At 36.0% G+C, this 24,287-nt stretch overlaps 2 protein-coding genes across 2 annotated transcripts in view; both read right to left on the bottom strand.

Moving 5' to 3' along the window:
* The window catches only part of mora (CHORD-like protein), a 56,867-nt gene extending 50,462 nt beyond the window's left edge, over positions 1-6,405 (bottom strand). The window contains exons 1-2 of the mRNA XM_067286850.1: positions 6,206-6,405; positions 6,045-6,128 (exon numbers count right to left, since the gene is read on the bottom strand). Of these exons, the coding sequence (XP_067142951.1) occupies positions 6,045-6,126 (82 nt within the window). The 5' untranslated portion in view covers positions 6,127-6,128; positions 6,206-6,405. The remainder of the gene's footprint in view (positions 1-6,044; positions 6,129-6,205) is intronic.
* A 3,601-nt stretch (positions 6,406-10,006) lies between these two features.
* LOC136988813 (52 kDa repressor of the inhibitor of the protein kinase-like) lies at positions 10,007-11,815 on the bottom strand. The gene has a single exon (XM_067286777.1). It carries the CDS (start codon positions 11,813-11,815, stop codon positions 10,007-10,009), a length of 1,809 nt encoding a protein of 602 aa, XP_067142878.1.
* Between the last annotated feature and the right edge of the window lie 12,472 nt (positions 11,816-24,287).

The raw sequence follows: 24,287 nt of genomic DNA, 5'->3' as shown, positions 1-24,287 counted from the left end.
TATACTGTAATATAGTAGCCACTCGTTATATCGCGTTTTTTTGGTCCCCTAAATTTTAAAAGCATTTGAGTCAATTAATTTTAAATTACCAATTACCACTGAATTTCTATTTGCAACGAAATACGAGAAAGAGCTAAATATGCAGAACAGGTGGATAGATCGATTGTCATTTGTTTCCTTTTGATATAAAAGTTGTTTATTTATTAGTTTTAAGTACAGTCTCCTCATTTACAAGTTTCTGTGAATTCGAAATTTCATACATTTATGTGAATTAACGGTATTGCGTCAATTCACATAAAGGTGTGAAATTTCGAATTCACCGCATAACGTGTAAGGAAAAGATCTCTCTAATTCTGAACGAAAACTTCTAAAATTTTTATACAGTAGTAACTTCATTTTGCTTTTTAGAGAATTTTTACTCAGAACATCAAAACTTATAAAATTACAATTATATATTCAATATTCATTTTTTTTTAATTTTCAATTACAGCATTTATAATTTTTATTGAAAATTATAAACTACACGAATTTCTAATAAGCGATTTATATAGTACTGTATAATAAAATCGCAATTGATGTTTTTATATCGACAGTATTTGTCTTTCAATGTCATTGTTAAAGAAACAATGCTAAATGGGCGTTCATGGTTTCGATGTTTACGTAAACGTCAATTAATTCGATATAACCTACGAATAAAATTCAGGATTGAAAAACTAAGCTTATTTTATATCAGAAACACTTGCTGATGAAAGAACAGAGATTCCATAGCATGTATAATCTGTTTAGTAAAAGCCCAGAATTTTTATTACTCGGTTATATCGCGTTTTTTTTTTCTGTTTCCCGATAACCAGTGGCTTCTGTATTTCCAGTAAACCATGAATACTTGAAAAGTCTTTGGCTTCTGTAAATAATCAGTCATGAAAGATGATGTTCTTTTATTAAGATTATTCTGCATGTTATCAACTTCCTTCTATTTCGCTTCCTCTTGCTTTTGAACACTTAACACTAATAAGCATCACACGTGCTGCTTGTACTTCATTCATGTTCTTGCTGTTAATAGCCTTCTCCAGTTTTTTTGTTTGCTGCTTCTAACAAAACTTAGACTGTCGCATGTATTTCATTTTCTTCTACATTTTTCTGGTTTAAACTCAGTTGCCGTTCCATAATCTTCATGTTACGAACAGCTTTCTTTTGTTGTTCTTCAAAACATTTCTGTGCTCTTTTTTCCGTTTCTCTTATTCTTTTAACTTCTTTTCATTTTCCAATCGTTCTTGATAATTTCTATGCACCGAGGAAGCTAATTTCAGTCGTCCTTTGCAATAGGTACAAGGTGTGGGCTTTGGTCATACATGTTTAGTCCCTCCTTAACAATCAAAAGTGAATTAAGCATTCTTTCCAACACTGATGCTCTATCAGGAGAAAGTGCCCGGCATAAAATTGATCCTCTCATTCATGGGAACGGGATTTTCGATGCTGATTTCACTAATTTGGCTATTCTCGGATATTTATCATTATCAGAAACTGTTTATTTTTTAATGCTTCGAGATGTGTAAATATTGATTTCCAAATAAAATAATAAATCTGAAATAAATATACTCCAAATAATATAAGTAAAATAATATTTTATTAATGATTTCATAAATAACAAAAAACTTTTTCCTGCAGATGAATAAAAACCAACATCGTTGCAAAGTTGTTAACCTTTGGGAAGCCTGTGAAAATCTTTCTCACAAGCAATTACGTGTTGTACTTTTTACAACACTTCGAATATTTTAATTTATTTGGTAAATTTTATATGTAAATATGAATTTACATTTTCGTTTACTTTTTTAGTCTCTCAATTAATGCACAATTATAATCGGCATAAGAGAAGATTAAAAAATGGATATTTCACAAGCAAAGTAATCACACATTTTATGAAAATAACACTTACTATATGGAATAATTATACTTGTAGTCAATTTAAACATACATTTATGGGAAGATGTAGATGTGATTTAACGTTAACAATATGCTATGAAATCATTAAAGTAATTTTATTAAACTCAAGTTTATGAAATTATTTAAAGATAAATCAAGTAAAAAAATATTTTTGTAAACGACAACTCCATAACCCGATTGTTAATTAAAACCAAATAATCTGCCAAATTATTGGGCTATAACCAGGATAACTAAATGGTCAGAAACGAAATCTTTTTTAGTGGTAGGAGGTTACGCTACTATCTCGTGTTAATTTTAATAATTATATATTTTGAATTTAAAAGCGGCAGCAGTGTTGTCAGCTTGAGAGATTAATCCCTCTGCGTAATGTGCTTTCCCCTGCAAAAGGACATTAGTGATTTTCTTAGAAAACAGCCAAAACTGCAGGGATGCTTAGAATACTTATTTTTAAACTCTGTAGAAGGAAATGCAATTCGGATAAGGTAGATTTTGGAGAATAATGAAAATATGGCATGAGTACATAACTTTACTCAACACTGGCTTCTGAATTTGTAATGAGAGGGGTTTTTTAAGTGCATAAAAGATTTTTTTAAATACGTTAAATAAATTTTTGTTTTCTATAACCTAACGACACTGAGCGGGCAGTTGCAATTTTGAGTCTGCTCAGGGCCGCGTATTTTCTTCTAAAAAATTCTATTCTGATAGTCCGATAATTCGGCAATTCGTTTGGCTTTAAAATTATTTTTGGTTTGCCCCACATCTTAATTAAGCACGTGAAAATGACCAAAAAAGTGAGAAAAGTGAGAAAATGACCTGAAAAGTGAGAAAAGTGAGGATACTTCAGAAAAGTGAGTACAAGTGAGAAAAGTGAGCGACTCCGAGGCCTGCATTCATTATCATATGCTTTGGGGAGTGTTCTTTTAAATCTCAACAACTATTTTAACATCTCTCAGTTTACTATCTAATGTGTATAATAAAAATCATTGGAAATGCATTCCACAAAAATATCAAAATTATAAATTATGAATAACAAATTAATTTATATTTATTTGTACAATATGACAAATGAATAAATATTTTAAGTAATTAATAAATAATTATCATTAAAAATTATTTGTAAATCAAAATAAAATTTTAAAAACTTTATCAAATTAACATGATATTAAAGAAAATGGTAAAGCTGACAAATTTCTTGTTTATGTTAATCAGCTACAAAAGAGTAAGATCTTAGAATCATTGTTTTTTTTTAAGTTACTGGAATGTTGATTAAGCTTTTCTTATGTTAGATTCTTTTTACCTTGTCAATCAAGCTAAGACTAATTGCATTTTATTGAATTTAGTATTTTGTAAATGTAATAATTACAACCTTTTGTTACTATAAAGCAGAGAAAGTTAATTCTAAAGTAACTATTCTATAAATCACCAAATAATAACAACTCTACTCATCGGGCATAGCGTTGTTATTATTTGTAACTATTCTAATAAAGTTTTTTGTTTTTTAAGAACTCTGTTGCAAAGACCTTTTATTTTTATATCAAAGTTATTTTACTTAACCTTGTAATTTGATACAGTAAATAGAAATATCTTTAAAATTTATTTTTCTACAATTATACAGGAAGAGAAAATATAGTAGGTAGGCTTTTATGTATCATTGTGTTAAAACCACTTTTTTTTGGATTTATGTTCTCTCCTCCACCAAGGACTGAAAAATCAGAATAAATAGCACCAAAATTAGAAACGTTTGTCAAAGATCTAAGAGAAAAAATAATAAACAACCAACAATGCCTTTTTAAAATAACAAACAAAATATTTGGCTTCAAATACTTTTTACTTTATTCAGACATATCTTTCTAAGAATGACTATAGGATTTAAATAATTGAGTTCAAATTTATTATATTAATTTATCTAAAATAAATTATAAAAATATAACAGCCAATTTTATTATATTATGTTATAACCAAGCTTATCATTTAAAAAATATATTTTTTTGATCTCTATGACTATTACCATATAATTAATTTGATGTTTCTTAATGTGATCCACTTGTCCCAATTATTAACTAAGTCATTTCATCAATAGCAGTGAAATGTTAGAACAGTGTTCATTAAATGTGTATGCAAATTCATGTTTTTTTAATATTTTCAATTTTATGTATGGAGCAAAGATAATAAGCATTTCTCAAGTATCAAAACTGAAAGATAAGAGTAACTTCTGTATTCTATGATTAAGAAATTAAATAAAGGCTATGTAATATCCAAATTTTATAATCACTTTTATAAATTTAAAATCCTTAATACTAACTTCTCTATGAAAGTAGATATATTCTGCATATGTGCAAAATAATGGTCATGTATTGTACTTATTATCAAATTAAATACACTCTTATATATTAAACATAATTTGCTATATGCACATGCTTATTAAAATGAAGCAAGTAAAAGACATTGCTATTAGAAGTTTGAACTCTTGTAAATCATGAAAACTACATTGATTATATGATTATTTATAGATCTAAATAAGTAAATTATCAAGGACAGAAAAATGTAAATTTTTATATAACTTTGAAATGCCAATTTTTAGGGAATTAGCTCAATATTCCACCAGCCAAACCATCATCTAATGACTGATTATAACTCTGGAATATTTATATAATGACATAAAAAGACGTATGACTAACATTGTAAAATGTATATTGCACAGTGGTGTGCAGTGACATTTGGTGATAGGGAAGCTGTGTCAGCCCTGGATAGAATCATTGGAAGCGTTATACAATATTTTCGTGTGTAGCATCCACGAGCTAAACTGCTAGAGGTTGATGCTCTGTAAAGTGCACATGCGAATGCCTGTAACCTGACTGCTTTACACGATTCAAATATTTTTGCTGTCTCGTATTCAACAATACAGCGCTTCCATTGGGAATATGCATATATAAATTTGTATTCAATTATACAATGGCAATCTTGCCATTTTTTTCAGATATAGAATAGAAATTTGTAATAAGATACATAATGCGGTTATAATAAAATATTAATTTTAATTAATTCAAAGTACGTTAAAATATGAAAATAATCACATAAGCTAATATGTATTTATATTTTAGAAAATACAAGGGAAGTGACACTTTCACAGCTTCCATGGATGATATTGTATGTATAAAGTATAATGTACATTGTAAAATCTATTGTATATTTGTACTGTACATATAACATGATGAAAAGTAAGATAAAAAAGAAAAGTGTAATAAAAAATATTTTTTGGTAAATATAATTAACTCTAAGATAAGATATAATCAAAAAACACTTAATCTTTGATGCATAATAACAAAGAGGTATTTTGACATTTTTGGGTGGTTTTTGGAATATATATTATTTTTTACTGCCACATCACATATACAAAAATCATGCAACAAATAAAATATTTTAAAATACATTACAATTATATATTTTCATAAAACACTATTAAAAAATCTACAGCCATAATATTATGTCATTAAGGTCATTTTCCTTTGACCTATTTACTTCCTCTAAAAGTTCATTTCTATTCCTAAATATTTAGAGCAATGGGATTCAAACATTATAAGCTTAAATAAATTTTGCTTCTTTTCTGGTTGCTTTTATACATCCATGATTAGCAGGTTCTTTCCACAAAGATACTTTCGGGATAACAGTTTTAAACACAACCAATACGACATATTTTCAAACTTTACTTAAGGCTATTATATACGAATAGAATTACTACGAGGTGCATATTAAAAATAGCAGCGATTCAAAACATGCTAACTTTTTTACGACTAACGCTGTAATATGCGGTTTCAGTACACGCTACCATCATTTCGGTGCCATCTTTGAGATAGGAAGTTTTACTTCCGAGGAAGCACGCTTTCGCCAATATCTCTAAATGTCCGATCACGTAACTAATATTGCGTTCAAACTTTTTACTACGATTATCAGCAACCATTTAAAATACCATCTACATTCATTTAACGCAGATAAGCAGAGATATCAGTATCGGCGCACGTTTTGTAACGTTTCGCGTTTTCAATATGGCGTCGAAATGCTGATAGCACGTGCTTAAAACACAGCTTCATCTCGGTATAGCTTACCCTCTTTGTTTTTATCAGGATCGTAACGTTGACCACAGCCTCTGTTGTAACATTGCAATAAACCTTCTTGTACATTAGCCATTTCTGAAAAATTGAAAAAATATGTGAAAATTTGCATTCAACTCAAAGTTATAAGTAACTTTGTTTCTACGGCAACTCACACTTTATTTGCCTCAAAGATGTTTAATAATGCTGAATGAACAATTAATAAATATATATATAAAACTTAAATGCTATCTTCACTAAATAAGTGATTGTTTACAACTAAAACTTTGAAGTTCAAATTGTTAATTTAAAACACACAAAACTGGATCTTTCTAGAAACTCAACCTGTCATCAAATTGTATTAACAACAAGAGAAGAGCAGTGATGCCAGATGTGCTCGATGTATTTTTTAAAACTTAATAAGTGGTAGGATATTTCCTTAAAAATAGTCTTCTATTTTTAGAAAAGAAATGGAAAATCCTCATTTTGTGGAGAATTTTAACATAGAAAAAACTTTTAATTAACGACTTTGAGGACGCAAGTAGAGACTACTGTTACTGAAAAGGCGTTACGCGATATGTACTGTACTGTGCATATTCGGTGATTCTTGTAAATTAATGTCTAGTATTGCAGTAAATATAAAAAAAAAAAATAAATCATAAAACTTCCGAATAAGTTATATTTCGAGTTTTGTCACCCGTTGGTATCAAAATTATTTGATTGTTATGATTTCCAATTCTGGAAAGCCCTACATACAATTGATATGGGAGAAACTCTCCGTACGAAGATCCACTGCAACGTGTTGGAATGTTTGGCCTTGCGATTTGTTAATTGTAATAGCAAAAGAAACTTTAATTGGAAATTGTAAACGTTTAAATTGAAATGGTAGATTGGTAGGAATCATTGGGATTCTAGGAATAAATTCAATTTCCCCAGTCGCTGGTCCAGTGAGCATTATAGCTTCAACGATATTGTCACTAGGGATTGCAATTGCTGGATCCCTCATCCAGCAATCCAGCTGGATCCAGCGCATTCTTCGGCCTGCTGGATCCAGCACTTGGTGCTGGATCCAGCGCTGCGGATCCGCAAATACTCAATTAACTTTCTAAATAATCGCGCAAAAGTCTGTCGCGTTGCCGCTTTGCTAACTACTAGACTGCTACTAATTACTTACTAATTATTTACTCACTACTTTACTAACACTAATAATTAAATTACTTATAAATAAACTATACCTTAAGAAACGATAAAAAGAAAGAGGATCGGAATTCAACAACGGGTATATACTCGGTGCCTTTACACAGCCAACGTTTCAATTCCAAGCTTGTTTATCTGGGTGCAACGATGCGCAGTTTAAAACAAAGGCTCAAGAGCACAAATATACAATCAGTAAGAACCTTGACAACACTGCGCTGGCATCATACGCAAGACAGAAGGATGTTAACGTCCAACGAGATCAAGCGGCAATTATAAAAACGACGACGAATAGGCAAACGGTCAAACATCTTGAAAGATTGGAAATCTGCAAGGCGCACGTGAAAACTGGTTGTATGAACCATAGAGATGCGGACTCATTGCATACCATGTGGAGATCCTTTTACATTAATTATTGTTATTAACGGACAATGCTGGTTTCGTTGTTATATCTTATATACAGTAATACCCCGAACTTACGCGATAGGTGGGACCGAGCGATAACCGCGTAAGTCGAATTCGCGTAAGTCGGGGTATAACTTCGCATATAAATACATACAAATTATTTTTAATTGAGGCCGGAGACTAAAGAAAACAACAATTTAAAAAAAAATGTTTAATAAAATCTTAGATAGTACATATGTATAACAAATTATATTATTAAAATCGTAAATCGAAGTTATTTTGTTATAGAAGGCTTCCTAAAATCTAACAAATTGACGGCTCAAAGATTTTTTTCTCCCGCAAAATTTCCTCGTAGCATGCTAATAATTTTTTTTATTTTTCGTTTTGTAGAAGAAATGCGCTCTTCGTTGGAGTCTATATTTTCTAAAATTTGTAACCTCTTTTTAATTAAACTGAGGCCTTCTGTCAAGTTTCCAACCGTTATTCGATCATCTGATTGAACTGGGTCTAAAGGATCAAGTTTTGCCAATTTACAAATTTTCATTTTTGTATCGAAGTCTTTGGAATGTAAAGTTAACATTATTAAAGATGAAGTTTTTCTTTTCTTGTTTGATGCAGAAGAATCAGTTCTACTTCGTTTGGATGACACAGTAGTCTCAAGTCTCCGTAGATATAACAAACACAGAAATAAATAAGACAAAATAAATTGTAGCTATGCGTCGATTCCGCGCGACACGTCCGAACCTGTAAGCTGAACAATAGTTTGGGGGGAGTGAGTAATCAAGGGTTGCGTGGCGCTCAAACAAAAGACGAATCGTCGAGATTTGAAAATCGCGTAACTCCGGGTTCGCGTAAGTCGGGGTAGCGTAAGTCGAGGTATTACTGTACAGGGTGTTTTTTTTTAAACTGACGGTACTCAGAGACATCTGTAGAGCAATCTAACAGCCGGACTGTCGCCAAATTTGGGAGAGTGACTAAGGACGACATGGGAAAGAGATTCCGCGAAGAAAAAAGTAGTACCCAAATTTGCCGGTAGGGGTGGATTTGGCGCTGTTGTAGCGAAACGGCTAAGAATCTGCATAAAATCCAGCTGCAATTAACAAACACATGAATGAATAATCAGACAGAGGTTTCAGTGTAATAACGAAAGTTTAATTAATCAGCAAATAACCTTCTCCCTTCTTCAATGTGATCACCGTCCTGCTGGACAACTCATTGCATCCTAAACACCGTGTTCTCTATGGCCGAACGTAACATGTCCGCAGGAATGTTCATCACAGTTTGAGAAATGTCCTTCAAAGTCATCAAGTTTGGGATACTACCAAGATAGACCTTGGACTTTAAGTAACCCCACAGGAAAAAGTAACACGGGGTTAGATCCGGGGAGCGAGGCGGCCATGCAAGTGGAAAAAAGCGACTGATGACCCTTTTTTCTGTGAAGTGCTGGTAGCTTTTTCGCTACAACAGCGCCAAATCCTCCTTTACCGGCGAATTTAGGTACTACTTTTTTTTCTTCGCGGAATCTCTTTTCCATATCATCCTTAGTCACTCTCCCAAATTTGGCGACAGTCCGGCTGTTAAATTGCTCTACAGATGTTTCTGAGTACCGTCAGTTTAAAAAAAACACCCTGTATATATTTTTTCCGCTATTTATTTTGTTTATTTATCTATATTTTGTCCGTTTGGACGTTTTCCGTTAATTTTTATATTTATTCCGAACACATTTTATGTTCTATATTTAATGTTCTATTTTTTTTGTAACCGAGGAAGATCGTTAAAAACGATTGAAAACGTTATTATTTTATTAAATTTTGCTGGATTGATAAAGGTGTAGTTTATTTAACTTATTCTACTTCCAGTACATAGTTTTATATACTTATAAATAACTACAGACTAATATGTAGAGTCTATATATGAAAACTGGTAAGACTGATAGCCACTTAGCCATTGATTATCCGTCCTTACATTATTATAATATATTAATAAAAATTAATCAGTAGAATTACCTTCGCTATTATTTAACTTAAAGATTACATTATAATTATAATCTAACTAAATATTTAAAGTTAATTATCTCTATCTCAAGTGTTAAACCGAAAAAAGTTAAGTTTACTACCTAAATGTGTAAGAAGTTTTACTGATTTATAGTGACCAGTCTAAATAATAAAAGCTTCTTAAGTATTTTTTTAAAATGTTTTATTTCATTAAAAAAGCATAAATTGCAGGATAGATAGATAGACAGATAACACTATTGCACAAGGGCGTCGCCAGCCAATGGGCCAGGGAGGGCAAGATGATATAAATTGATAGATGATATGAATTGTATGTAGGTAAAATAAAAACGATTCATAAATTTTGAGAAGTTTAAGAAGATTATTTTAATTAAAACATAATCTTCTTGGGTTTTTGGTGAATTTTTCTACTACTTTATTATTAAAACTTTTTATGTTCTCATTGATGATCTTTCTATGGACACTCATCATTGCAAGACCATTGAGGCGACTTTCCACCATGGTACTTCTTAGCCAGGTTTTCATCCGTCTCAGGCTGCTAAAGGATCGCTCTACAGTACACGTTGTGCACGGTAGAGTAATCAAAATTTTTAGCGCTTTACTCGTTTCGGGAAAGAAAGTTTTCGTTTCTTTTAGAACATCCACAACGGCCAGCTCAATTACATTGGGTTTATCCTGCCACAATTGTTGCCACAGTTCAATTTCGTATTTTATGTTTGGTAAATCGTAAAATTGAGAGAAAGTTTGGCAAGCTTTTGTGAGACTTTCCATGGACATGGTTTGCATTTGCGCCGGGTGTAATTTAGATAATGCGAATGATGGAGTATTTTCTTTTGCAAATCGTCCTTTAAGAGAATTAATAATGGAGTCCAGGTATGATATTATTAAAGACCTTTTCCAGTATTCTGAAGGACTTCTTGCTGGATGGTTGCTTTGATAACTTTGACTTCCAAAAATGCGCGGCACTGATGTCATGTCCTCCTCCAGTCCGAGTGTTTTTGCAATGACAAAAGCATCCCTTAAAATTTCATCTGTGACTTTATCGGCATCATCGCGGTGTCTTTTAAGCAATTGCACAATGTTCTTAATGTGCTGCGAGGCCTTGATCGCGTCCAAAGTTACAGACTGAAGTACGTTTACCACGGGTTCCATCAAAACCGAGTATTTGGCTATCAACAAAAGGCACAGATAAAACGATACTCTTGAAGCGGCGACACGGAGCTGGAATGCATGATTTCGAGTCGCACTGTTTCCATCACGCGATAAAGTTTCTAAGGCCTCCATTATAACATGAAAATTATCCTTAAAAACTCTGATGGTTTTATGTTTCTCGCTCCACCTTGTTTCGCAGAGCGTGGAAATATTAGGTATTAACTTCCTCCTCAAAATTGATTCCCGAAAAAATGAAATAATGTCTTTCGTGGTTCCTATGGTGTTCCGAATTTCAGGCAGAGCATTGAGATCATTGATTACTAGATTTAGTTTGTGCGAAGAACAATGAAAGAACAAAGCTTTAGTGTATTTTTTGCGTAAGATTGCTTGTACACCACCTTCTTTTCCGGACATTGTCGAACAACCATCAAATCCTAATCCAACGCATTTTACTGGAATAAGTTTTTCTTTTGTCAAAAATTCATCAATGGTTTGTGCGATAGATTTCGCATCCAGACCTTTTAGCTCAACAAATCCAACAAACACTTCTTGGACTTCGTTGTTTTTCTCATGAAAATAACGCAGTCCAATAGATAACTGTTCTGTTCCAGAAATGTCAGCTGTTTCGTCTGCTAATACACTATATGCTTCTGCTTCTTTTACTTCTTTTATAATATCTTCCTTAAGCACATCTCCACAAATGCTAATAATTTCATTTTGGATATCAACCGATCGATAGCTTGCATTTTTCTTCCCATGATCGATGTGTTTCTTCAAAACCACATCTCCCGCATCAATTCGCAGCTGGTACAAGTCCTCAAGAATTCCTTCACCATAATGTTTACCTCGCACCGCTAAGTCGTGGGATCCACAAAATGTAATACAAGAAACGATCGACGTTATAATTCTTCGATTTTCCTCAATACGGCTCTGAGAGTATTTATTGAGTTGCACATCGACAGGCAAATTTCCTAAAAATGATCTAGCAGCTTCCAGTGCCTCCTTATGAAAGTGTGTTTTCATGTGCTTTTTGCATTGATCGTGAGCATCATTAAACTTACGAAATGGTTTTACGATAAATGACCCTAATACACCTTTAACGGAACTCGGATTTGGCGGAAACAACGTGCAATATTTACAAAAGCCACCTTTTTGGCATCGAGAATATACCAACCACGGCGAGTACGTTTCCAACCATGAATAATTAAATTTCTCTTTAAATGCTCACTTTATGATTTAAAAAAATTATATTTATTACAAATGCTTGGCATCGTTTTTACATTCAACATAAACACGCATAGGTGTGCGTTTCACGTCGCATCGCGCGGGAATTATAAATCGGGCAATAAATGACTTAGCATTTAAATAATTTTTTTCGCATGTCTAGGGAGGGGCAACTGCCCCTCTGCCCCCCTCTGGCGACGCCCTTGCTATTGCACCAAAAATACATCCACGCTGGATCCGCGCTGGATCCAGCTGGAATGATTTCAATCCAGCAAAAATCCAGCTGGATTCAAAACACTGCTGGATTGCAATCCCTAATTGTCACGCATAGCTGTAATTTGTGACCTGGTACCATTACAGAGATTGAACATTACGTAACAATATAATTGGAGAACCAATTTTTTATTTTAATTTATGTGCTGGGAGTCCAGATGGGCCGAGACCATTAAGAAAGTCTTGTAAATAACGGACTGCATCATCAGTGCTTAAAACTGTATCAATCGATAGATAATCTTGGCTGTTACCATTGACTTTTTCAAGAATAATGTTATTTATTTCTTCTGCCGTTATATTTCTAGGTGAAATTATGGCCCTTTCACACAACCAAACATAGGGTTTATTCAATAAATCTGAAATATCAGGATAAATTTCAGAAATCAAATTATTGACTGTACTCACTATCTTACCTATGTTTTCACTGACAGTGATGTAACCATTTTCGGGTTAAAGTTTACCTAGGGAACCCCAATGGCCGCGCTTCCGGTAATCTCGACGGCAGGTGATGTTAGAAATTCGGTGTAGGTGGCGCAATTTTTAAATAACGTTATCGTATGCAAATTTTTTGTTTTTCGTGACGGCTCGACTGCTGCGAGTGGTTTTTTTTTCACCAGTTAAACAATTTTGAAGAGAAAATGCTACTTTCTGCTATTTTTAATAGTAAATAGGTAAGTTTTTATTCCGTCTACTTTTCGTGATGCAACGTGCAGCAAATTTAATAATTCTATCGTATTCGTAATTGTTGTAAGAAGTTTTTTTTTTTTTTTTTTTTGGTGACAAAATGGAAACTGCATACATTAATTCTGAAAATTTTTGGATTAATTGCACCTCCGGTCGTTTCTTTAGATTAATGTACTCTGGTTTCGATGATTTGGCAATAGATAAGAAAATACCTAGTGTTGTGAAATTTGCAATATTCTCGAATTTGCAACATGTAGAAGAGGTATGCGACAAATGTGGGAAACGTCGTAAATTAATGTATAGAGCAGATAAAAACTCTGTATCGATGCGATGTAATGTTTGCAAGACGAATTATTCAGCTTTCCAAGGAACCTTTAAAGGGAAATGTGGTCGTTTGTCGTGGGAGAGTATTTTGTCATTTATCTGGCACCTACTGTGTTTAGAGTGTTCGCTAACTGTTGCTGCTGGAGCTTCGGGAATCTCCAAAAAAACACCAGTCGACTGGGCAAACTTTTTACGTTTTGTTATGATGGTTTCCATTAATAACCTATGTACTTTTAAGATTGGCGGGATAAATGAAGTTGTGGAAATAGACGAAACAGCAATTGCAAAGAGAAAATACGAGAAAGGTAGAAAATTGAAGGGGACGAGGTGGGTTGTAGGAGGTGTGTGCAGAGAAGGGTCCGGAATCGAGCCGAAATGAAAAGAACCGGAGTCCGTTCCAGCTGCTACACAAAGCGACGAGTGTAAGAAGGGGAAAAAAAGTAAGGCACATTCGTGTGGTAAAACTAAAAAACGTGTAAAAATATCAAGTAAAAAGAGAAACATCAGCAATAGGGATCGCAAATCAAGGAAAAGCGAGAAGAAACGGAAAGGAAATGTATGACAGAGCGTCAAACACGTGAGTAACAGTTTGTTTTATATTTCATAGCTAGCTGAACTTGCAAAATAATCTTAAAACATTTATTTTTTACTAATGTAATTATTATTTTTTCAAAAAATTATACATACTAACTAATTTGCATAATTTTTTGAACGTAGTACGCGTGCGTAGTACAGCAAACAAAATGGCGACCGGAAGTGCGGCCATTGGGGTTCCCTAGGTAAACTTTAACCCATTTTCGTTGTCTACTGTTCCATCACCAATTTTCAGTAACCGTTTCGGAAATGCAGGGTCCCCTCCCGCAAGACGAGCTCTCCTGTTCGTACGCAAAGAGTTTTTCAATACTGTTCCAAATACGTGAAGACTTTAAGCATGCTTTTATTGTATCAGCTCTTGTACCTTTTGGAATGACAGGTAAAGTCTGCCGAAAATCTCCGGTGAAAACAAAGCTTAACCACCCATTAGCTTATTATTCGATCTAAGATCTTGTAAAGATCGATCAATAGCATCAATATAAGACCTATGACTCATCGTACACTCACCCCAGACTATAAATAATGTTTCTTGGAGAATTTTTCCAAGTGGACCGTTTTTACAAATCGGACAAACGGACACTCCATCACAGAATACGTTCAATGGTAATTCGAAAGTCGAGTGAGCAGTCCTACCCCCATTGAGAAGCGTCGCAGCGATTCCTGAGGATGCTACAGCCAGTGCTGTACCTCCGGCCGATCCTCACTTTAGCCAACAGTAAATTAATCAAAAAAATTTTTCCAGTTGCACCGGGAGCATCCACAAAAAATACTTTGCCTCGATTATTGATCACACTATCAATAATAACATTGAATGTGTCTCTGATTATCGACTAATTTTGGTAGATTAACTGCCACGAAATTATGTGATTCTTGTATGTCATAAGGACGCCTGAAAAGAGTTGTAAGGATCATTAGAATTTTATTATTCCTGATAGTGAAGCCGAACCAAAATCATATAAATATTTTTCAGAAAGACGGACCACCTTATCCTGTATTTCAATCAAACCTTGATTAAAAATCTCTTCAGAGAATGTCAATTCATAGTTGTTTAATCGATTTCGTTCTCGATGGAGAATATCTTGGCAAAAATCCGTTTGAAATGTTTCCCATAGAATTATAGGTTCAGATGGTTGACAGAAAACTAAAATAATAGCAAACAAATCTCTTATCTTCGAAGCACTTTTTGATATGGCAACATCGGAGAGAGCGTCATTTCAATGATTATCATTCTCTAACAGTCCCAGTGCATTACATGAGGCTTTGTAGGATGAACGATACCATTGACGGTCTTTAAACTCTCGAGTGCAGTTCGGCCTCGAACGTGATGTAACAACACCCTCAGATGAAAACAACCATGAATATTCAAACAGGTGGTGTATCCCCTATCTTCGGAAGATCTACAACGATAAGATGGATAACCATCATCCCCAGTTTGTGTTTCTTTTACGAAATTGTGTGGATATTTTTCTGTACACCTACCATTGTTCGTGCAAGGTGATGCCATATTGAACTCTCCGCAAGGCTCATGAATCATATTTTTGTACACAATGTCAAAAAGCAAAGGTTCAGAATTTTTATTTGGCAATTTAGCAGAAATAATTTTATCAATGTCATCCGGAATTTTAACTTCTAACCATAAAAGAATGTGACAGTGTGGCAAACCTCGTTTCTGCCACTCGACACTGTACATTTAACATTCAACTTTACCAAAGATTGCATGTTTTATCAAGAAATCCACGAATTTTTTGAGTTTGAGATGAAAAACTCTGGAAATTATGTCGTGTCGATCGAATGAGTTCTGGTTCCCTGTTAATTCACTTTTTATCGCAGGCCAATCGTGGTTACAGGTGAATGTAATAAACAAATCAGGACGACCATACGTAAAAGCATCTTGAGTTTTTTCGTGCATATGATGTGATGAGCCTGTGAATGTTGCAGAAGAATAACTCGTTGACCTAAATTCGCAGCTGTCACATAACCGTCATCATTAATTAACTGCATCTTGCGGATGTACAGTACGTAATCTTCGACGTGCAATTTTTTCTGATAACGCGTATAAAATTCAACCTTTTAGAAATCATTTTGGCCATCATATCAACACAGTATTGATTAAATAATTGTCTGTAAAGATGTAGATGGTTAAGGCTATTTTGTCTATGAAGCGGTAGACAGAATTGCATGCAAGAAACAGTTTTTGCCTGCATATTATGCTGTTTAATATTAATATGATATCCATCTTCTCCTCTAATAAGATTATTTTTATCTTGACCCTGGATTTTAAAAGTAGGGCATGAAATTCTCTTCTCTTATTACTTTGGCTCCAAATGATGCCATTTGAAATAGAGTGTTGTACTGTCTAAAATTGTCTAAGAAATGTAAAGAGGATCTGTTCCTAAAATCAAATTTTTAATGAAACCAGGAGGTTCTTCAAGTTGTTCAAGAACAATTTTCCCCGTAGCACAACAAACTGCAAAAGTTTCGTGATACTGCAGAAATTTTTTGGCAAAATAATGATCACATGTTTTGATCATTTTACCTATTCGAACTTCTTTCATATCCAAACAGTCATTTTCATGATGATAATCAAAAGCTGATTTGAAACCTAAAAAATTCTTCACTATACACGTTGGATTGTCAGCCGAACGAATTCGGTGCTCTTCCAGTCTTTGAGCCGCTCTGCTGTAGATTCACGTTGTGTACAATTATGAACAATATTGGTGCTAGAACTTTTCCTTCTTATTCGTGCTCTCGCAGCTCTCTCGGCGTTATGTATCAATCAATCTCAAAAATATTCACTTGAGATAAATCCAATAACTATTTCGAATATTTTGTGCAATTACCTGCAGAAATTAATGCGTAATGATTTTTAAAAAACCTGCCATAAGAACACGTACTGCCATCTTTTTTTTTTTTTAACTCTCTCCGCCCTGTGGGCACTAAGAGGGCCTCTTATAGCAAGCCCATTATGGGTTCGGCCAGGCCCACAATGGGGCGGCCGGGTGGTGAAGGACGGGGACCGACATATCCGGACGGACCACCCCCCGAAAAATTCGTGAGGATTTTTCGACCCGTCCGGATCACGTACTGCCATCAAGCATGACGACGTCACTTTTTTAATTCCTCGAAGATTTTGCTAATTAACTAATTATAATTTAATATCAGTTCTTCAAATATAATAGTAAAGTTCAATAATACATTTTTCTTAGCGATAATGCCTTGACAGGAAGTACTAAATTCATGTGTCGCCATCTAGAGAAGAGAGAGACGAATAGACAGACAGAAATCCTTTGCAGTTTTATTTAATTAATAAAAAATCTGCAGGTTTGATTAGTGATAAACATTCCGGGGATCATAAAGATGCTACTGTTAAAATTTGGTAACGATTGGTTCAGTAGTTTTCACAGTTAGTGGTCAAAAACGAAAAATACATTCTCTCTCTATATAGCAGTATAGAGCAGGCCTGGTCAACCCGCGGGCCGCATTGGCCATCACGTTAAATTGTGTGGCCCGCTAAGCGATATTATATATCTATTAAAACTTTTGTTTCACGTTATGTGTATACCAAAACAATTAAATAAATGAAAATTTGCCTTTGTCATTGTTATAATGCGCAAGTGTGAGTACGAACTCTTGGTATAAAAATAAAATCTTATTCATTTTGTATTTGTTTTACTTTTTTAAAAGCATGTTTGCCTAAATTGTGGCCCACCGTAATGTTACGCGTGATCAAAGTGGCCCGCGAAACAATTTGGGCTGGCCAGGCCTGGTATAGAGTATAGATATAGATTCCGAGATACGATAAATCTGCGTTTGTGTAGTTTTGAAAATTACCGTAGACCCCTACAACACGGGTTCATATAACACGGATTCGTATAACACGACAGAAAAATTGCGGTCATGTCCGTATAACACGCTAAAAAAGGCTCGTATAACACGGTAACAGAATGAGACAGATTGTCATGGCCGACTCGTGTCTCGACAGGATTGGTCGAATCTGGACCAATAGTGTTCATTGCACAAACCGTTGAGTTTAAACGAGCAGCGGACCTACTAAAAAACATTTATTATTCAACAGCCATAAAAATTATATTTCTAATAATGATGTCTCCAAAGTTCGGCGAATTTTTCTTACCAGGAAACGTGTCTGCCGTTCAATGAGCCGCTCTGCGACGAAAACAAGCTTAAGCAATGGCGTCGTCGAACGGTGCGCACTCGGTAAGTATTCCTACAATTTTTTGTTTATAGCATAGTTTATATGGATTATTCCCAAAAATGATACGTGATTTGGAAATGCTGAGTCAAATTAGTCTAGAATTGATTAATATTACGGAAGAAAACCTTTCAAACAGCCGTAGCTCCTAAACTGCACAAGTGTCGGGCTGTGAACGGCTCACGTATTTGTAAAATCTAAGTGGCTCGTGCAACATGGAATTCATATAACACGTAACGTATTTACCGCGTTATCGTTTACTGTACTTGCGTTACACATACCCCTTATAATTGAGAATCTTCTAATGCAATCGAATGTTTTCAATTTGATCAATTTCGTAGAACGTTTGCAATTGCCTTCCTTCTTCACCCCTTCCCTCTACCCCTACGATCATCCTTCTTCGCCCTACCGGGCTGACTATCGATCTTCCTTCTTCACCCCTACGGGCTGACTCGGATCTTCCTTCTTCCGCCTGTCAGGCGGACTATCGAGCTTCCTTCTTCACTCCTACGAGCTGCCTTGGATCTTCCATCTTCGCCCTGCCGGGCAGGCTATCGATCTTCCTTCTTCACCCCTACGGACTGACTCGGATCTTCCTTTTTCGCCCTGTCGGGCTGACTATCGATCTTCACTCCTACGAGCTGACTCAGATCTTCTAGCTTTGCCCTGCCGGGCGGACTATCGATTTTCCTACTTTACCCCTACGGGCTGACTCGGATCTTCCTTCTTCACCCTGTCGGGCGGACTATCGAGCTTCCTTCTTCACTCCTACGAGCTGCCTTGGATCTTCCATCTTCGCCCTGCCGGGCAGACTATCGATCTTCCTTCTTCACCCCTACGGACTGACTCGGATCTTCCTTCTTCGCCCTGTCGGGCTGACTATCGATCTTCCTTCTTCACCCCTTCCTTCTACCCCTACAATCTTCCTTCTTCACCCCTACGTGCTGACTCGGATCTTCCAGCTTTGCCCTGTCGGACGGACTATCGATCATCCTACTTTACCTCTACGGGCTTTTTCGGATCTTCCTTCGTCCTGTCGGGCAGACTATCGACCTTCCTTCTTCACCCCTTCCCTTTACCCCTACGATCTTCCTTCTTCACCTCTACAGGCTGACTCGGATCTTCCTTCTTCACCCTACCGGGCGGACTATCGATCTTCCTTCTTCACCCCTACGGGCTTACTCGGATCTTCCTTCTTTGCCCTGTCAGGTGGGCTATCAATCTTTCTTCGCCCCTACGGACTGACTCGGATCTTCCTTCTTCGCCCTACTGGGCGGACTATCAATCTTCCTTCTTCACGCCTACGGGCTTACTCGGATCTTTCTTCTTCGCCCTGTCGGGCGGACTATCGATCTTCTTTCTTCGCCCCTACGGGCTGACTCCGGTCTGGTATAAATATGTTTCAGTTGATCAGGTGTAATTCTATTTTTGATTTCCTATAAACAAAAACTAACAACCGGGTATACTATAGATTACCACCTATGGAATTTCGGGTCTTCGGGTATATATTTGAACTCAGGAGACAGAGTCGAATTCAACGATATTCTACTTTTGGACCGGAGACGAAAATAAAAAAGTTATTATACCTTTTTCCAGTGATCGCGCGATGATAGAGAGTCGCATCGCTCTCTCCACTAAGTTGGCCTCGCTATCGCGATTGGGAGTTGCGTCGCTTGTCGTTAAAATTGTCTTTAGTAGACGTTTCCCTCCTTTTTTTACTTTGTTCAAGAACTACCGTGAATCAATAACTAGTGACGTTTAGCACATGGCGGTCTGCCGGCGGCTCCCCTCCGGGAGGTCAATCAGGAGCAAGAACAGTGGGAACGGCCGCCATGTTCGCTGCCATAAGTAACATTAACCGAAATGGCGATCGCGCGATGATCGGAAGTCGCGTCGCTCTCTCCGCTCTTGTATCGCGTGTTTAACCCTACTGGAAATGACCGTAGTCCGACGTCATGGTTTGCAGACTTTACCGCAAGATGGCAGTACTAGCAACTATGGTGCCGTCTTCATGAGAGCATTAAAAAAGTATGGTAACATAAAAAGTATGATAACTTTTTTATTTTTCGTCTTCGGCCCAAAAGTAGGGTACCGTTGAACTCGTCTCGGTGCCCTGAGTTCAATTATATAATTAAAGTCCTGAAATTCCATTGGTGGTAATCTATAGTACACCCTAACAACCTACTTACTAAAGTTTATTTTTAATGAAAAGTATTTTGGAAATGTCATAAAAAAAAGAAAAACGAGAAAATTTCCTCTTAATACAAGTTAAATGTTTTGCAGTGTTATTGCAGAGGTATTTTCATACCTTTGGAAGCATGGAGTAAGTATACACTATATTTATTCCATGTTGCGAAGGTGATACGTTGCAAAATACGTATGACGTGAGAGTTACACGTGGTTTCTTTCAATGAAAGAAGTTTTGGTCTGTCTGTTATTTCTGTTAAAAAATGATTTGGCCTTATTGGTAAATGTCACAAATTGTAACCTCTGCTTTTTTATTGAAAAAATGAAATTATGTTTTAGCTAATATTGAGGTTATATATATATATACATACATACATACGGTGGTAGAGGATGTTCTCTAACACCCTCATCGCGAACTTATCAATGGCGTTCTGTGTAAAAAAAATTACGACCCGGCTGAAAAGAGATGGTTACCAGTGATCCCCAAACACTTGCGCCTGACTATTCTGCAACATTTCCATGACGCCCCTACGGCTGGTCACTTGGGGGTCGCTAAAACTTATGACAGAATCCGAAAACGCTTCTTTTGGCCGAGGCTATACCGTACAGTAAAGCATTACGTCTCCCATTGTCGAGAATGCCAGAGAAGAAAACAGGTACCACAGAAACCCCCTGGCTGCCTTATTTCCATCCCACCAGCGTTAGCGCCCTTTCATCGAATTGGTATGGATTTACTTGGTCCGCTCCCGAAATCACTCAAAGGTAATAAATGGATTGTGGTCTGCACCGACTATTTCACACGATATGCTGTCACCAAGGCTGTGCCGACAGCTGAGGCCCGAGAAATAGCTAGATTCCTTGTTGATGAAATCCTGTTGAAGCATGGGGCCCCAAGAGTACTCATCACCGACAGAGGAACAGTTTTCCAATCCAGGCTTGTGTCGGAACTTATGCGTGCTGCCAAGTAACACAGTATGACGACCGCATACCATCCGCAAACCAACGGCTTAACCGAACGCTTCAACAAGACATTAACTGATATGATGTCGATGTATGTTGGTGTTGAGAAGAAAGACTGGGACTCAGTGTTGCCCTTCGTCACTTTCGCATATAATACTGCAAAGCAAGACGTTACTGGATTCACTCCATTCTATTTACTCCACGGACGTGAAGCCGAGACAACAATGAACACGTTATTCCCATATCAAGCCAACGATCAACCCGACGATTACCTGGGGCATTTAGTCACAACGGCCGAGAAGTCGCGACAATTAGCTCGCGTACGTACATACATTGATGGCCCAGCAGAAAGATCGAGGACGATATGACGCTGCCCATCGGCTCGTATCCTATCACCCTGGTGATCTTGTGTGGATATTTACACCGGTGCGCAAGGTGGGTCTGTCCGAAAAGCTTTTTAAGCGGTACTTTGGCCCATACAAAGTCCTTCGTCGCTTGTCTGATGTAACCTATGAAGTCGAGGACTTCGACCCCGCGTGCAAGAGAAGGAAGCCGAAGGATACTATCCACGTCCTTCGCATGAAACCGTATTGTGACCCCAAGATGCAGGACCCTGCTTCTATCTGTGACGTCAACAGCGCTGCTGTTCGTGAAAACCGATGCCGGTGAATCGGATGCGCCAAGGAAAGAATCCCAAGCACAACGTCGGATGGGCCGATGACTCGTGCCAGAGCTGTAAGAAGTGCCTAAACGACAGCGAGACGCTATCTTCTTGACGGAGGAACATAATGCCGCGACTCGCTTCTCCCACTCTGGCATTCCTGGTCCAGTGGTCAGCATGGTCGCCTATCAAACGGGAGGTTTCCAGTTCAAGCCCCCTTGCTGTGATTCTTTTTTTGTGGTATACGTTCGCCCGGGCTCAGAACAAATGTAAATCCGTATCATTTACATACGGAAACTCCTGTCCTCACGCGGATATAAGCGCGAGCGCTCAGGTTGAGCAGGGTTATTTTCATCTGTCAGTGGTTGTACGTTTATCGAAGTGAATAAACACCTCTTTGAAATCCTCACGTCTGATTATCATTCGTCTACGCAACATTTATATATATATATATTCAATAATAAATTTTCCAAGGTATACAAACAAAGTTTGAGTCATTTTTTTTCTATTTTCTTCCTTTATTCCGGTCAGGAACCACTTTGCAGCTAACGACATGAAGTCAAAAAAACTTCTAAAATAACGAACAAAATACTATTAGACGATTCACAACACAATTAAAAATGATCTTCGGCGCCGGCCTGTTTCTGTAGGCTACGGCGCTTACAAAACATTAAAAACTGTTAATCTTCCACAATAGCACCCGTGTTATATAATCGCTTTTAGCTGCGGGCCCTCTGGCGGATTCGAGTAATCACACAAAAATTTACATATTTGTACAGAACTCAGGAATTGAAGAGAAAAAAAGGACTCAAACTTTTTGTTTGTATACCTTGGAAAATTTATTATTGAATTTAAACTTCAATTCCTGAGTTCTGTACAAATATGTAAATTTTTGTGTGATTACTGATTAATCTTTCGGTTATAATTGTCTTTTCAATCTCCCAAAACAGGTTCTGATTTTTAAAATCAATAACAAAAGGATTAAAGAAATTCTTCAACTCCATTCGAGATCTCTTAATCCGAGATGCCGTTAATAGATCGGCGACATAGGTGTTACGAATGTCAATCATGTTAACGCTGTTTTTTCCATTATTTTAGAATTTTGTCTGGTATGAAGTTTTGTCCTTTAAACAAAATAAAACGTTCCCAAAATTAATAGTAATGATAACTAAATAAAAAATCCCGAAAATGAAAGATAATGTTCGGACTCGATTCCTTACAACGTACAGTACGACGAATGTTTGTCGTAAATTTCGAAACGATAAACGCTTTCCTGAATTCAAGCCTTGGTCCTTTATGAAACCCAATAGAATTTGCATTCTTATTAGGATCTAATGTAGAATCGACTATGTTAAAATTTTCACTTTAGGTCATTCAAATATTTAAGTAATTTTACGAATTGATGTGATTTACCAGAAAAGCCTATATAAAATTCGAGCGAAATTTCAGAACGAATAGTATTTTCCTAAAGAAAAATTTATTTTATTAGTACTAAAAATAACTCCATGAACACCTTTTTGGCTGCTGGGATTCGCTTTTATTTAGCTAACGTTTTCAGCCTAGTCTAATAGGCCATCCTCAGGCTGCAATTTTTGGAACATCTTAACCGTTAAATATTGTTCCAAAAAGGAATACAATAAAAGAATAATTTCAAATATTTAAAAAATTGTTAAAGCAGAAATAACTGAAATTTAATATAAATGATAAATAACAATAAAATGTAAAATAACTCAAAATAGTAAGAATGAGGCAATTATGGTCTTCCCACAAAATTATTTTTTACAATGTACTTCCATTGGTAATGCCGTTGGTAAACCGTCCGCAGCTCTTGCATTAACCATGCACTCATCTTTCAACCTGTTTTGTATATTTCAAGTTTTTCAGCGTCTGTGCTAATGTAGGGGAGTGTACAGACTTAATATTTGCCTCTTCCCATTTTATCACCGATCCCTCAGTCTGAGCCATACTGGAGTACAGTATTGTTGGACGCATCTCTTACGTTATATTGATGTTCTTTGAGTCTAACTTTCAAGTTTCTTGTGATGACACTGATGTAATCCTTGTCTATTCCCAACTACACGTTTTCATACGGTATCCTGTACACACCTGCCATTTCTTCTGTTTCTAATCTATCCTTATCGTTTCTTAAAACTCGATACATGGTTGGGTCTCTTTTCACAATCATATTGAACCCTTTACGTTCTGCGATTTCTTTCATGATGCTAGTTATATTTCTGTTAAAAGTGAATACCATGATTCCACTAGGTTTGTCGTTTTTTAAGAAACGATACGAATACTTATTCTAGTACAGTACAAAAGATTACGTATTGTACAGTACATATGTATTTTAAATGAATTATGCTTTAAATTTTAGTTTT

This window comes from Centruroides vittatus, unplaced genomic scaffold (genome assembly GCF_030686945.1).
Source record: "Centruroides vittatus isolate TY-2023 unplaced genomic scaffold, ASM3068694v2 scaffold_386, whole genome shotgun sequence".
NCBI lineage: Eukaryota > Metazoa > Arthropoda > Arachnida > Scorpiones > Buthidae > Centruroides > Centruroides vittatus.
The sequence above is the reverse complement of the archived record's forward strand: the minus strand, read 5'-3'. Positions and strand labels throughout refer to the sequence as shown.